Source organism: Apteryx mantelli, unplaced genomic scaffold, assembly GCF_036417845.1.
Source record: "Apteryx mantelli isolate bAptMan1 unplaced genomic scaffold, bAptMan1.hap1 HAP1_SCAFFOLD_175, whole genome shotgun sequence".
In the NCBI taxonomy this organism is placed as follows: Eukaryota; Metazoa; Chordata; class Aves; order Apterygiformes; family Apterygidae; genus Apteryx; species Apteryx mantelli.
In genome coordinates, this window is record NW_027118528.1 from 28927 (window position 1) to 45795 (window position 16869).

Consider the following 16869-nt stretch of genomic DNA (forward strand, 5'->3'; position numbering starts at 1 on the left):
GCCCAGCACCCATTCCCAGTGCTCCCAGTGCTCCCAGTGCTCCCAGCGCCCCGGTACCTTCTCCGTGGGCCACCCAGACGCCCAGCACCGACCCGGCCATGCCGCGCAGCATCAGCGCCGGCCCGGCTCCACCCGCACGGTCACGAAGCGGGACTCGAAGCGCCCCGAGACGTTGGGCGCCAGCAGCACCCCGGGGGGGGCCGACCCGCCTGCGGGGAGGGGGGCACCCGTGGGAGAGCCCCCCCCCCCCCCCGATGTGGGGCGCCCCCATATGGGACACCCCCCCACCCCACCCCGCCATGGAGATCTCCATCCATGGGAGACCTTCATCCATGGGAGACCTTCATCCATGGGGCACCCCATCATTGGGGACACCCCCATTGGCCCCCACCACCCATAGGAGACCCCCACCCATGGGAGACCCCCACCCATGGGGTTCCTCATCATTGGGGACCCCCCTGGGACCCCCCCATTGCCATCATCACCCATGGGAGACCTCCATCCATGGGAGACTTTCATCCATGGGAGACCTTCATCCATGGGCACCTCCTTTCCATGGGACACCCCATCATGGGGGACCCCCCAGCTCCTCCCAGCACCTCCCAGCGCCTCCAGTGCCCCCCAGTGCCCCCAGCACCCACCTGGGGGGCCTCGGCCGCGGGGCCCACCCAGCCCAGCAGCGCCAGCAGCTGACACCCGTTGCAGACGCCCAGGCTGAAGGTGTCGGGGCGCCGCCGAAAGGCCTCCAGGGCCCCCCGCGCCCGGGCGTTGAAGGTCACCGCCGCCGCCCAGCCTGGCCCCAAAAGCGCCGGAATTCACCCCAAAATCCACCGCCCCCCCCAACGAACCCCCCCCCCCCGCGATTCTGCCCCTCAATCTGCCCCCCTGGAGGCACCCAAATGTGGCCCTTTTTGGGGTGGTGGGGTGGGGGGTCCCCTGGGGTCATCCGGGTCGTTTGGGGACCCCCCCCCAGGTCTTTTCAGCCCCCCCACCCCGATATCCTCAGGGCCCCCCCCCCTGCCACCCCCAAAATGGGCTGGTTTTGCCCCAAATTCTTAGGGATCCTCCCCAGGGAGAGCCCCGAATCTGCGGGACCCCCCCCCAAATTGTCCCAAAATGGAAAAGGGGGGGGGCAGAGACCCCTAAACCCACCCAGAACCCCCCAAAATCACCCCAAAATGGGGAAAGGGGGGGCAGGAACCCCCTGGGGACCCCCAAACCCACCCAGAACCCCCCCAAATTGCCCCAAAATGGGAAGGGGGGTGCAGGGACCCCTGGGGACACCCAAACCCACCCAGAACCCCCCAAAATCACCCCAAAATGGGAAGTTGGGGGGGTGCAGGGACACCCCCCCCCCCCCCCAAAAATCGCACCCTTGGCCGAGCCCAGGACGTCGGCGTAGGCTGAAGCCCCCGACGAAGACGAGGCCCCGGAAGGCGTCGAGGGTGACGGTCCCCGAGCAGAGGTCCTCCGTGGTGACGTCCCACACCTGGGCGCCCGGACGCCTGGGTCCCTTCCGGCCCGGACGCCTGGGCCCCTCCTGCCTGGGTCCCTCCCGGCCAGATGCCTGGGCCCCTCTTGGCCTGGACACCTGGGTCCCTTCTGCCCTGGACACTTGGGTCCCTCTTGGCCCGGACGCCTGGGTCCCTCCTGGCCCAGATGCCTGGGTCCCTCCCAGCCCGGACACCTGGGTCCCTCCTGACCCGGACACCTGGGTCCCTCTTGGCCCGGACACCTGGGTCCCTTCTGCCCTGGACACCTGGGTCCCTCCTGACCTGGACACCTGGGTCCCTCCAGCCCGGACGCCTGGGTCCCTCCTGTCCCAGACACCTGGGTCCCTTCTGCCCCGGACACCTGGGTCCCTCTTGGCCCGGACACCTGGGTCCCTTCTGCCATGGACACTTGGGTCCCTCTTGGCCCGGACGCCTGGGTCCCTCCTGACCCGGACACCTGGGTCCCTTCTGCCCCGGACACCTGGGTCCCTCCTGACCCAGACACCTGGGTCCCTCTTGGCCCGGACGCCTGGGTCCCTCTTGGCCTGGACGCCTGGGTCCCTCTTGGCTTGGACACCTGGGTCCCTCCCGACCCGGACGCCTGGGTCCCTCTTGGCTTGGACACCTGGGTCCCTCCCAGCCCGGACGCCTGGGTCCCTTCTGCCCCGGACGCCTGGGTCCCTCCCAGCCCGGACGCCTGGGTCCCTCTTGGCCCAGACGCCTGGGTCCCTCCTGTCCTGGACACCTGGGTCCCTCTTGGCCCGGACGCCTGGGTCCCTTCTGCCCCAGACACCTGGGTCCCTCCCAGCCCGGACACCTGGGTCCCTTCTGCCCCGGACGCCTGGGTCCCTCTTGGCTTGGACACCTGGGTCCCTCCTGTCCTGGACACCTGGGTCCCTCCTGTCCCGGACGCCTGGGCCCCTCCCAGCCTGGACACCTGGGTCCCTCTTGGCCCGGACGCCTGGGTCCCTTCTGCCCCGGACGCCTGGGTCCCTCTTGGCTTGGGACACCTGGGTCCCTCCGACCCGGACGCCTGGGTCCCTCTTGGCCTGGACACCTGGGTCCCTCCTGTCCCGGACGCCTGGGCCCCTCCCAGCCTGGACACCTGGGTCCCTCTTGGCCCGGACGCCTGGGCCCCTCCCAGCCCAGACACCTGGGTCCCTCTTGGCCCGGACGCCTGGGTCCCTCTGTCCCGGACGCCTGGGCCCCTCACCTGGAAGCCGGCCATGACGAAGGCAGCTGCCATCTCCCGGTCCCCGTTGCTGCCTTCCTCCCGCACCACGGCCACGCGGGGCCCCGGCAGCTCTGGGGGAGGGGGGGGGGGAAGGGGGGGGCACCGTCACCCTGGGGTGACCCCCCCCCACCCTGGGGTGCCCCCACACCCCCACCCCAAGGACCCAAGACCCCCCTCACCCATGGGTCCATCTAGTCACCCCCCCCCAGGGCCCCCCCCCATGATCCCCCCCCAGGGTGCCCCCCCCACCCCAGAACCCCCCAAGACCCCCCATGTTCCCCCCCCCCCAGAGACCCCCTCCCACCCCAGGGACACTGCAGGCCCCCCCCAAGTCCCCCAGCCCCCCCCAGCACCCCCCACCCCAGGGACCCCCCCCAGAAACCCCCCAAGACCCCCCATGTTTCCCCCCAGGGTCCCCCCCACCTCAGGGACCCCCCCAGAACCCCCCCAACACCCCCAGCACCCCAAATCCCCCCATGACCCCCCCATCCCAGAATCCCCCCACCCCAGGACCCCCCCCAGAAACCCCCCAGCACCCCAAGACTCCCCCATTACCCCCCCATCCCAGGGACCCCCCCAGAAACCCCCCATGTTTCCCCCCCCAGGGTCCCCCCCCACCCCAGGGACCCCCCCAGAACCCCCCCAGGACCCCCCAGCACCCCAAGTCCCCCCATGACCCCCACCACCACCCATGACCCCCCCCCGACCCCAGGCCCCCCCCCCCCGGGGCGGACCCCACCCATGTTGCGGAGCAGGGGGGGGCGGTGGGCGGGGTCGAAGGTGAGGCTGTAGGCGGGGCCACGGCGCCGGGCCAGGCCCGCCTCCTCCTGGCCACGCAGCCCGCGGCCGCCTGCCGCCGCTCCAGCGCGAAGCTCGTGGCCTCCCACAGCGCCCGCAGCTCGGCCACGGCCTCCGTGAGCACCTCGGCGCCCCCCACGGCCACCCGCACCTGCCACGGGTGTCCGGCGTCACGCACACGCTAAGAACACGCTAAGCACACGCTAAGCACACGCGGCCAAAATGGCGTGGGGAGGCCCAGAGGGGGCATAAATAGGCGTTTTTTGGCCTCCTAGAGCACCTCGGTGCCCCCCACGGCCACCCGCACCTGCCACGGGTGTCCGGCGTCACGCACACGCTAAGAACACGCTAAGCACACGCGGCCCAAAATGGCGTGGGGAGGCCCAGAGGGGGCATAAATAGGAGTTTTTGGGCTCCTAGAGCACCTCGGTGCCCCCCACGGCCACGCGCACCTGCCACCGGAGCCCCCCGTGACGCGCATGCTGAGCACACGCTAAGCACATGCTAAGCACACACAACCAATATGGCCCAGGGAGGCCCGGGGGGGCATAAATAGGTGGTTATTGGCTCCACGAGCACCTCGATGCCCCTCACAGCCACCCGCACCTGCCACGGGTGTCCGGCGTCACGCACATGCTAAGAACATGCTAAGCACACGCTAAGCACACACAAACAATATGGCGTGGGGAGGCCCGGGGGGGCATAAATAGGCGTTTTGGGGCTCCTAGAGCACCTCGGTGCCCCCCCACGGCCACTCGCACCTGCTGCCGGAGCCCCCCGTCACGCACACACTAAGAACACGCTAAGCACATGCGGCCAAAATGGCGTGGGGAGGCCCGGGGGGCATAAATAGGTGGTTATGGGGCTCCGAGAGCACCTTGGAGCCCCCATGGCCACCCGCACCTGCCACGGGTGTCTGGCGTCACGCACACGCTAAGCACACGCTAAGCACACACAAACAATATGGCGCCCGTGGGCTTGGGGGGGCATAAATAGGTGGTTATGGGCTCTGAGAGCACCTTGGTGCCCCCCGTGGCCACCCGCACCTGCCATGGGCATCCGGCATCACGCACACGCTAAGCACACGCTAAGCACATGCTAAGCACACGCGGCCAAAATGGCGCAGGGAGGCCCGGGGGGGCATAAATAGGCGTTTTTGGGCTCCTAGAGCACCTCGGTGCCCCCCACGGCCACCCGCACCTGCCACCAGAGCCCCCCATCACGCACACGCTAAAAACACGCTAAGCACACGCTAAGCACACGCGGCCAAAATGGCGTGGGGAGGCCCAGGGGGGCATAAATAGGCGTTTTGGGGCCCCACGAGCACCTTGGTGCCTCCCACGGCCACGTGCACCTGCTGCTGGAGCCCCCCGCCACGCACACGCTAAGAACACGCTAAGCACACGCTAAGCACACGCGGCCAAAATGGCGTGGGGAGGCCCAGGGGGGCATAAATAGGCGTTTTGGGGCCCCACGAGCACCTTGGTGCCTCCCACGGCCACGTGCACCTGCTGCTGGAGCCCCCCGCCACGCACACGCTAAGAACACGCTAAGCACACGCTAAGCACACGCGGCCAAAATGGCGTGGGGAGGCCCAGAGGGGGCATAAATAGGCGTTTTGGGGCTCCGCGAGCACCTTGGGGCCTCCCACCACCCCCGTGTCCCCCCGCGTGTCCCTCCCGTGTCCTTCCCGTGTCCCCGCGTGTCCCCGCGCGGCTCACCATGGCCCGGGGGCCCTGGGGACCGCTGTGGCCCAGCGACAGGCACTGGACGCCGCTGGCCTGGTAGCGCCGGCTCACGGCCACCGCGTCACCCGCGGCCACCTCCAGCAGCAGCCCCGGCTCCTCGGCGAAGAGCACCGCCAGCGCTGCGGGGACACGGGGACACGGTGTGGGGACACGGGGACATGGGGTGGGGACACGAGGACGTGGGGTGCGGGGACGCGGGGACACGGGGACAGCGGGTGGAGCGGGGACGGGACATGGGGACACGGGGACACATAGGGGATGCCAGAGGGTGTCCCCAGGGTGGGATGTCCCCAAGGTGGGGGTGTCCCCATGGTGGAGATGTCCCCAGGGTGGATGTCCCCAAGGACGGTGTCCCCAGGGTGGGATGTCCCCAGGGTGGAGATGTCCCCAAGTTGGATGTCCCCAAGGGTGGTGTCCCCAGGGTGGAGGTGTCCCCAAGGGTGGAGATGTCCCCAAGGTGGGGGTGTCCCCATGGTGGCATGTCCCAAGGGTGGAAGTGTCCCAAGGGTGGAGATGTCCCCAAGGATGGTGTCTCAGGGTGGGATGTCCCTGGGGGGATGTCCCCAAGTTGGGTGTCCTCAAGGTGGGATGCCCCCAAGGTGGGATGTCCCCAAGGGTGGTGTCCCCAGGTTGGATGTCCCCAGGGTGGAGGTGTCCCCGTGATGGAATGTCCCTAGGGTGGGTGTCCCAAGGGTGGAGATGTCCCCAGGGTAGAGACGTCCCCAGGGTAGGATGTCCCCAGGGTGAGTGTCCCCAGGTTGGATGTCCCCAAGGGTGGAGGTATCCCCAAGGGTGGTGTCCCAAGAGTAGGTGTCCCCATGGTGGCACGTCCCCAGGGTGGGTGTCCCCAGGTTGGACATCCCCAGGTTGGATGTCCCCAGGGTGGGATGTCCCCAGGTTGGATGTCCCCAGGGTGGGTGTCCTCATGGTGGGGGTGTCCCAGGTTGGATGTCCCCAGGATGGATGTCCCCAAGGTGGGATGTCCCAGGTTGGGATGTCCCCAGGGTGGGGGCATCCCCGGGGGTGGCAGCGTCACTCACAGGTGACACCGGGTGGCCCGGCGGGGACGTCGAGCTGCAGCCCGCAGTTGCCGGCGAAGGCCATCTCCAGGGCGCAGCCCAGCAGCCCCCCGTCGCTGACGTCGTGGCCGGCGCTCAGCACCCCCTCTGCGCCCCGGCAGGATGTGACCCCCCAAAAACACCCCAAAACGCCCCAAAATCCTCCCCGACCCACCTGGACCCCCCCAAAACCCCTGGAGCACCCCAAAACCCCCCTGGAGCACCCAAAACCCCCTGGAGCACCCAAACCCCTCTGGAGCACCCCAAAACCCCCTGGAGCACCCCAAAACCCCAGCAACGTCCCCAACGTTGACGTCGTGGCCGGCGCTCAGCACCCCCTCTGCGCCCCGGCAGGATGTGACCCCCCTGAAAACACCCAAAACACCCCAAAATCCTCCCCGACCCACCTGGACCCCCCCAAAACCCCCTGGAGCACCCCAAAACCCCCCTGGAGCACCCAAAACCCCCTGGAGCACCCCAAAACCCTCTGGAGCACCCCAAAACCCCAGCAACGTCCCCAACGTTGACGTTGTGGCTGGCGCTCAGCACCCCCTCTGCGCCCCGGCAGGATGTGACCCCCCAAAAAACACCCCCAAAACACCCCAAAATCCTCCCCGACCCACCCAGATCCCCCCAAACCCCCCTGGAGCACCCCAAAACCCCAGCAACGTCCCCAACGTTGACGTCGTGGCCGGCGCTCAGCACCCCCTCTGCGCCCCGGCAGGATGTGACCCCCCCAAAAACACCCCAAAACACCCCAAAATCCCCCCCGACCCACCTGGACCCCCCAAAACCCCCTGGAGCACCCAAAACCCCCCTGGAGCACCCAAACCCCCCTGGAGCACCCCAAAACCCTCTGGAGCACCCCAAAACCCCAGCAACGTCCCCAACGTTGACGTTGTGGCTGGCGCTCAGCACCCCCTCTGTGCCCCGGCAGGATGTGACCCCCCAAAAAACACCCCAAAACACCCCAAAATCCTCCCTCGACCCACCTGGACCCCCCCCAAACCCCCTGGAGCACCCCAAAACCCTCTGGAGCACCCAAACCCCTCTGGAGCACCCCAAAACCCCTCTGGAGCACCCCAAAACCCCAGCAACGTCCCCAACGTTGACGTCATGGCCGGCGCTCAGCACCCCCTCTGCGCCCCGGCAGGATGTGACCCCTCCCGAAACGCCTCAAAACGCCCCAAAATCCCCCCCAAGCTTCTCTACGACCCTCCCAATCCCCCCATAGCACCCAACTACCCCCATAGCACCCAATGACACCCCATAGCCCCCCCATGATGCCCCAACGCCCCCATAGCACCCAATGACCCCCTGAAGCCCCCCATAGCACCCCAGACCCCCAATCCCCCCATAGCACCCAATTACCCCCCATAGCACCCAATGACCTCCCCAATGACCCCCCATAGCCCCCCAATGACCCCCCCAATCCCCCCATAGCACCCAATAACCCTCCATAGCACCCAATGACACCCCAAATCCCCACAGCACCCAATGATCCCCCATAGCACCCGATTATACCCCAATAATCCCCCATAGCACCCAATTACACCCAATCCCCCCATAGCACCCAAATAGCCCCCATAGCACCCAATGACACCCCAATCACCCCACAACACCCAATTACCCCCCCAAAACCCCCAATGACACACCCAACCCCCCCATAGCACCCGATGACCCCCCCATAGCACCCAATGACCCCCATCCAATGACACCCCCAATGCATCCATAGCACCCAACAACCCCATGTAGGATCCAAACACACCCCAATGATCCCCCATGGCACCCAATGACACTCCAATGACCCCCCATAGCACCCAATGACACCCCATGGCACCCAATGACACTCCAATGACCCCCCGTAGCACCCAATGACCCCCCCATCCAATAACACCCCCAATGCACCCATAGCACCCAACAACCCCATGTAGGATCCAAACACACCCCAATGATCCCCCATGGCACCCAATGACACTCCAATGACCCCCCATAGCACCCAATGACCCCCCCATCCAATGACACCCCCAATGCACCCATAGCACCCAACAACCCCATGTAGGATCCAAACATGACACTCCAATGACCCCCCATAGCACCCAATGACACCCCATGGCACCCAATGACACCCCAATGACCCCCCGTAGCACCCAATGACCCCCCCATCCAATGACACCCCCCAATGCATCCATAGCACCCAACAACCCCATGTAGGATCCAAACACACCCCAATGATCCCCCATGGCACCCAATGACACTCCAATGACCCCCCATAGCACCCAATGACCCCCCATGGCACCCAATGACACCCCAATGACCCCCCATAGCACCCAATGACCCCCCCATCCAATGACACCCCCCAATGCATCCATAGCACCCAACAACCCCATGTAGGATCCAAACACACCCCAATGATCCCCCATGGCACCCAATGACACCCCATGGCACCCAATGACACCCCAATGACACCCCATGGCACCCAATGACACCCCAATGACCCCCCATAGCACCCAATGACCCCCCATGGCACCCAATGACACCCCAATGACCCCTCATAGCACCCAATGACCCCCATCCAATGACCCCCCCAATGCACCCATAGCGCCCAACAACCCCCCATGGCACCCCAACACACCCCAATGACCCCTTGTAGCACCCAATGACCCTCCAACGACCCCCCGTAGCCCCCCCGGCCCCCCGCTCCGTGGGGCAGGGTGGGGGCACCCACCGTGCAGCAGCTCCTGGGTGACGCGGAAGGCGGCCACCAGCACCTCGGGGTCCTCCAGGTCGGGGCAGGTGTCACCCAGCTGGGAGAAGACCTGGGCCAGGGCGCTGCCCCCCAAGCGGTGCCGCCCCGGGTTCAGGGGCACCCACAGCACCGTCCCTGCACCCACGGCGCCGTCAGGGGGGCTGGGTGGGACCCACGGGACCCCCCCGTGCACCCGTGGCACCACCCCTGCACCCATAGCACCGCCTCTGCACCCATGGCACCCATCGCAAGGGGTTGGGACCCATGGGACCTCCATGCACCCATGGCACCACCCCTGCACCCATAGCACCGCCTCTGCACCCATGGCACCCATCGCAAGGGGTTGGGACCCATGGGACCTCCATGCACCCATGGCACCACCCCTGCACCCATAGCACCGCCTCTGCACCCATGGCACCCATCGCAAGGGGTTGGGACCCATGGGACCTCCATGCACCCATGGCACCACCCCTGCACCCATAGCACCGCCTCTGCACCCATGGCACCCATCGCAAGGGGTTGGGACCCATGGGACCTCCATGCACCCATAGCACCACCTCTGCACCCATGGCACCAACCCTGGACCCATGGCACCCATCATGGAGGGTTGGGACCCATGGGACCCCCATGCACCCATAGCACCACCCCTGCACCCATGGCACCCATCACAAGGGGTTGGGACCCATGGGACCTCCATGAACCCATAGCACCACCTCTGCACCCATGGCACCCATCAGAAGGGGTTGGGACCCACGGGACCCCCATGCACCCATGGCACCACCCCTGCACCCATGGCACCCATCATGGGGGGTTGGGACCCATGGGACCTCCATGCACCCATAGCACCACCCCTGCACCCATGGCACCCATCACAAGGGGTTGGGACCCACAGGGCCCCCATGCACCCATGGCACCACCCCTGCACCCATGGCACCCATCACAAGGGGTTGGGACCCATGGGACCCCCATGCACCCATAGCACCACCCCTGCACCCATAGCACCACCCCTGCACCCATGGCACCCATCATGGGAGGCTGGGACCCATGGGACCCCCATGCACCCACAGCACCACCCCTGCACCCATGGCACCCATCATGGGGGGTTGGGACCCATGGGACCTCCATGCACCCATGGCACCACCCCTGCACCCATGGCACCCATCACAAGGGGTTGGGACCCATGGGACCCCCATGCACCCACAGCACCACCCCTGCACCCATGGCACCCATCACAGGGGGTTGGGACCCATGGGACCTCCATGCACCCATGGCACCACCCCTGCACCCATGGCACCCATCATGGGAGGCTGGGACCCATGGGACCCCCATGCACCCACAGCACCACCCCTGCACCCATGGCACCCATCATGGGGGGTTGGGACCCATGGGACCTCCATGCACCCATGGCACCACCCCTGCACCCATGGCACCCATCACAAGGGGTTGGGACCCATGGGACCCCCATGCACCCACAGCACCACCCCTGCACCCATGGCACCCATCACAGGGGGTTGGGACCCATGGGACCTCCATGCACCCATAGCACCACCCCTGCACCCATGGCACCCATCATGGGGGGTTGGGACCCATGGGACCTCCATGCACCCATAGCACCACCCCTGCACCCATGGCACCCATCATGGGAGGTTGGGACCCACGGGACCTCCATGCACCCACAGCACCACCCCTGCACCCACGGTGCCCATCACAGGGTGGCCGGGACCCACAGGACCTCAGACCCACCCAGGGGTGCCACCCCACCCCTCCATGGCACCCCAGCACCCATGGGTGCCACCTCCTCCCCTCACCTTGGCCATCGGGACACTTGAGGTCGGGGGTGACGGTGGCCGTGATGTCGGGGCACACGGCGTAGGCGGAGACCACCAGGGTGCCTGGGATGGGGTGGGGGCGGTCAGCGCACCGGGAGCACCCATGGGTGCTGCCACCACTGCCCCCAGGGCCACCACCGACATGGTGACACCCATGGGTGCTGCTGCCACCACCTCCGGGGCCACCGCTGGTGTGGTGACACCCATGGGTGCTGGTGCTGGGGACACCCACCACCAGCCTCCCCCCAGCAGCACCCTCAGGTGCCCCCCCCAGACACCTACCACCCCCCCTCTGTACCAGTAGCACCCATAGGTGCCACCTCTCCACTGGTGAAACCCACCGCCCCCCCCAAGCCAACGGCAACTGTGGGTGCCTCCCAACGAGCAGCACCCATGGGTGCCCCCTTGCAAGCACCCATGGGTGGACCTGCCCCACCAGCACCCATGGGTGCCCCCCACCTGCGGGTGCTCACTGGGGGCGGGCACGGTGCGGGCGCCCACGCGGGGCCACCATGCTCAGCGAGTCCCCCCACCACCTCCATGGGTCCATGTCCCACCACCATGGCTCCACGTCCCACCTCCATGGCTCCACGTCCCACCTCCATGGTTCCATGTCCCACCACCATGGGTCCATGTCCCACCTCCATGGTTCCATGTCCCCCTACCTCCATGGCTCCATGTCCCCCTACCTCCATGGGTCCAAGTCCACCACCATGGCTCCACGTCCCACCTCCATGGCTCCACGTCCCACCTCCATGGCTCCATGTCCCACCACCATGGGTCCATGTCCCACCTCCATGGCTCCACGTCCCACCACCATGGCTCCACGTCCCACCTCTATGGCTCCATGTCCCACCTCCATGGCTCCACGTCCCACCTCCATGGCTCCATGTCCCACCTCCATGGCTCCACGTCCCACCACCATGGCTCCACGTCCCACCTCCATGGCTCCACCTCCCACCACCATAGCTCCATGTCCCCCTACCTCCATGGCTCCATGTCCCCCTACCTCCATGGCTCCATGTCCCACCTCCATGGCTCCACGTCCCACCACCTCCATGGCTCCACGTCCCACCTCCATGGCTCCACCTCCCACCACCATGGCTCCATGTCCCCCTACCTCCATGGCTCCACGTCCCACCTCCATGGCTCCATGTCCCACCTCCATGGCTCCACGTCCCACCACCTCCATGGCTCCACATCCCACCACCACGGCTCCCCATCCCACCTCCATGGCTCCATGTCCCCCTACCTCCATGGCTCCATGTCCCCCTACCTCCATGGGTCCAAGTCCACCACCATGGCTCCACGTCCCACCACCATGGCTCCACGTCCCACCTCCATGGCTCCACGTCCCACCACCATGGCTCCACGTCCCACCACCACGGCTCCACGTCCCACCACCATGGCTCCATGTCTACCTCCATGGCTCCACGTCCCACCTCCATGGCTCCATGTCCCCCTACCTCCATGGGTCCATGTCCACCACCATGGCTCCACGTCCCACCTCCATGGCTCCACGTCCCACCACCATGGCTCCATGTCCCACCACCATGGCTCCATGTCCCCCTACCTCCATGGCTCCACGTCCCACCACCATGGCTCCATGTCCCACCTCCATGGCTCCATGTCCCCCTACCTCCATGGCTCCATGTCCACCACCATGACTCCATGTCCCCCTACCTCCATGGCTCCATGTCCCCCTACCTCCATGGGTCCAAGTCCACCACCATGGCTCCACGTCCCACCACCATGGCTCCATGTCCCACCTCCATGGCTCCACGTCCCACCTCCATGGCTCCACGTCCCACCACCACGGCTCCCCGTCCCACCCCCACCCCCACCCGTGGGTGCCCCCCACCCACCCGTGGGTGCTCACCGGGGGCGGGCACGGTGCGGGCGCCCACGCGGGCCGCCATGCTCAGCGAGTCCTTGCCGCCGTCGAGGGCGACGCCGAGGTGGCCCAGGAGGTGGCAGAGGCCCCCGCAGGCCACCGCCAGCGCCCCCCCCTCCGCCCCCCGCTTCCCCGCCCACATCCAGTTGCCCGAGCACTTCACGTCCTGCGGGGGGGACACGGGGACACGGGGGACACGGGGGACACACGGATGGGGCGACACATGGACATGGGGCAGGGGGACACAAGACATGGGGATGTGGGGACATGGACATGGGACGCGTGGATGGGGGGACACAGGACATGGGGACATGGGGGATGGGGACATGGGGACACAGGCACACAGGACATGGGGACACAGGGGATGGGGACATGGGGACACGGACACAGGACATGGGGACACAGGAGACATGGGACACACGGATGTGAGGACACAAGACATGGGGACGTGGGGACACGGGGGACATGGGACACACGGACGTGAGGACACAAGACATGGGGACACAGGGGACATGGGGGACATGGGGGATGGGGACATGGGGACACACGGACACCGGACATGGGGACACGGGGGACATGGGGACATGGGGGACGGGGGGACATGGGGACACAGGGACACAGGGACACAAGACATGGGGACACAGGGGACATGGGGATGTGGGACATGGGACACAGGGACATGGGGACACAGGGGACATGGGACACACAGACGGGACATGAGGACACAGGACATGGGGACATGGGGACACAGATGTGGGGACACCAGGACACAAGACATGGGGACACAGGGGACATGGGGATGCATGGACACAGGACATGGGAACACACGGGACATGGGACACAGACAGGACATGGGGACACAGGACATGGGGACATGGATGTGGGGACACAGGGACACAAGACATGGGGACATGGGGACAGGGGGACGCATGGACACAGGACATGGGGAAACGGGATGTGCGACACACGGACATGGGGACACAAGACACGGGGATATGGAGGATGGGGACAAGGGACACAGGGACACAAGGGACAGGGAGACATGGGGACACCGTGGACAAAGGGACAAGGGGGACAAGGGGGACAGACGGAAATGGGGACACAGGGACATGGGGACACAAAAGGAGATGGGGGGGACAGAGGGGACAGAGTTAGACACACCGACCCGGCCCCCTCCTGCCCCCCATATGTCCCCAAATGTCCCTTTTTACCCCCAAACCACCCCCAAATGTCCCCAAATGCCCGTTTACCCCCGAATTGTCCCCAAATGTCCCCTTCTACCCCCAACCCGCCCCCAAATGTCCCTGTTTACCCCCAAATTGTCCCCAAATGTCCCCTTCTACCCCCCAAAACTGCCCCGAGGCATGGTCATGGCATGTCCCCGTGGCCGTGCCGTGTCCCCATGGCTAGGACGTGTCCCCAAGGCCATGGCATGGCCATGATGTGTCCCCATGGCCATGGTGTGTCCCCATGGCTAGGACGTGTCCCCAAGGCCATGGCATGGTCATGGCGTGTCCCCATGGCCATGGTGTGTCCCCATGGCTAGGATGTGTCCTCATGGCCATGGTGTGTCTCCACGGCCATGGTGTGTCTCCATGGCTAGGACGTGTCCCCATGGCCATGGCATGGTCATGGCATGTCCCCCATGGCCGTGCCGTGTCCCCATGGCTAGGACGTGTCCCCAGGGCCATGGCATGGTCATAGCATGTCCCCATGGCCATGGCGTGTCTCCATGGCTAGGACATGCCCCCATGACCATGGCATGTCCCCATGGCCATGGTGTGTCCCCATGGCGAGGACGTGTCCCCAAGGCCATGGCATGGCCGTGGTGTGTCCCCCATGGCCATGGCATGTCTCCATGGCTATGACATGTCCCCATGGCCATGGCATGGCCGTGGCATGTCCCCATGGCCATGGTGTGTCTCCATGGCCATGGTGCATCTCCATGGCTATGACATGTCCCCATGGCCATGGCATGGTCGTGGTGTGTCCCCCATGGCCATGGCATGTCTCCATGGCTATGACATGTCCCCATGGCCATGGCATGGCCGTGGCATGTCCCCATGGCCATGGTGTGTCTCCATGGCTATGATGTGTCCCCATGGCCATGGCATGGTCATGGCGTGTCCCCCATGGCCATGGTGTGTCTCCATGGCTATGGCGTTCCCCATGGTCATGGTGTGGCCATGGACCCCATGACCTCAGTGTGTCCCCCGTGGCTGTGACATGGCCGTAGCGTGACCCACCCTGGCCATGGCATGGTCCCTGTGGCCACAGCGTGGTGCCCACGGCTCCGTCATGGCCATGGTGTGACTCCCATGGCCGTGGCGTGGTCACGCCGTGTGCCGTGGGCATGTCCTTAGCGTGGCATGGCCATGGGTGGTTCATGCCACGTGCCACTGCCATGTGAAGACCCCCGTGGCCATGCCATGACCCCCGTGACCATGCTGTAGCCACGTGACGATCTTCATGCCCATACCATGACCTTCACGGCCATGCCATGATCTCCGTGGCCATGCTGTAGCCACGTGATGATCTCCATGGCCATGCCATGATCTTCATGGCTACGCCATTGCCAAGCCATGATCTTCATGGCCATGCCATGACCTTCATGGCCATGCCATGATCTCCATGGCCATGCTGTAGCCATGTGATGATCTTCATGGCCATGCCATGATCTCCATTGCCAAGCCATGTTCTTCAAGGCCATGCCATGACTCCGTGGCCATGCCGTAGCCATGTCATGACCCCCACGGCCATGCCACGACCCCGGTGGTCACGCCATAGCCATGCCACGACCTTCGTGGCCACGTTGGAGTCATGCCATGACCTTCACGGTCGTGCCGTAGCCATGCCATGATCTTCGTGGCCATATTGCAACCACCCCATGACACCCACGGCCATGCCATGGTCATGGAATGACCTCCGTGGCCAAGCCTTGACCCCCGTGGCCAAGCCGTGACCATGCCACGATCCTGTGGCCACGCTGCAGCCATGCCATGACCTTCATGGCCATTCCATGATCTCCATGGCTATGCCATTGCCAAACCATGATCTTCAAGGCCATGCCGTGACTCCGTGGCCATGCCGTAGCCATGCCATGACCCCCACGGCCATGCCACAACCCCGGTGGTCACGCCATAGCCATGCCACGACCTTCGTGGCCACGTTGGAGTCATGCCATGACCTTCACGGTCGTGCCGTAGCCATGCCATGATCTTTGTGGCCATATTGCAACCACCCCATGACACCCACGGCCATGCCATGGTCATGGAATGACCTCCGTGGCCAAGCCTTGACCCCCGTGGCCAAGCTGTGACCATGCCATGCTCCTGTGGCCACGCTGCAGCCATGCCATGACCTTCACGGCCATGCCATGATCTCCATGGCCATGCTGTAGCCACGTGATGATCTCCATGGCCATGCCATGATCTTCATGGCTACGCCATTGCCAAGCCATGATCTTCATGGCCATGCCGTGACTCTGTGGCCATGCCGTAGCCATGCCATGACCCCCACGGCCATGCCACAACCCCGGTGGTCACGCCATAGCGATGCCACGACCTTCGTGGCCACGTTGGAGTCATGCCATGACCGTGAAGGTCATGCCGTAGCCACGCCATGATCTTCATGGCCATATTGCAACCACCCCATGACACCCATGGCCATGCCATGGTCATGGAATGACCTCCGTGGCCAAGCCTTGACCCCCGTGGCCAAGCCGTGACCATGCCACGATCCTGTGGCCACGCTGCAGCCATGCCATGACCTTCATGGCCATTCCATGATCTCCATGGCTATGCCATTGCCAAACCATGATCTTCAAGGCCATGCCGTGACTCCGTGGCCATGCCGTAGCCATGCCATGACCCCCACGGCCATGCCACAACCCCGGTGGTCACGCCATAGCCATGCCACGACCTTCGTGGCCACATTGGAGTCATGCCATGACCTTCACGGTCATGCCGTAGCCATGCCATGATCTTCGTGGCCATATTGCAACCACCCCATGACACCCACGGCCATGCCATGGTCATGGAATGACCTCCGTGGCCAAGCCTTGACC

At 65.6% G+C, this 16869-nt stretch overlaps 1 protein-coding gene across 1 annotated transcript in view; it reads right to left on the reverse strand.

The window, feature by feature from the left end:
- Window positions 1–16869, reverse strand: part of LOC106484338 (phosphoribosylformylglycinamidine synthase) — a 58763-nt gene that overhangs the window by 3194 nt on the left and 38700 nt on the right. Inside the window, 13 exon segments of the mRNA XM_067316909.1 lie at window positions 58–123; window positions 126–212; window positions 644–793; window positions 1374–1401; window positions 1403–1489; window positions 2707–2798; window positions 3467–3559; window positions 3562–3676; window positions 5247–5392; window positions 6314–6439; window positions 9060–9215; window positions 10889–10972; window positions 12789–12969. Coding sequence (XP_067173010.1) covers window positions 58–123; window positions 126–212; window positions 644–793; window positions 1374–1401; window positions 1403–1489; window positions 2707–2798; window positions 3467–3559; window positions 3562–3676; window positions 5247–5392; window positions 6314–6439; window positions 9060–9215; window positions 10889–10972; window positions 12789–12969 — 1411 coding nt within the window.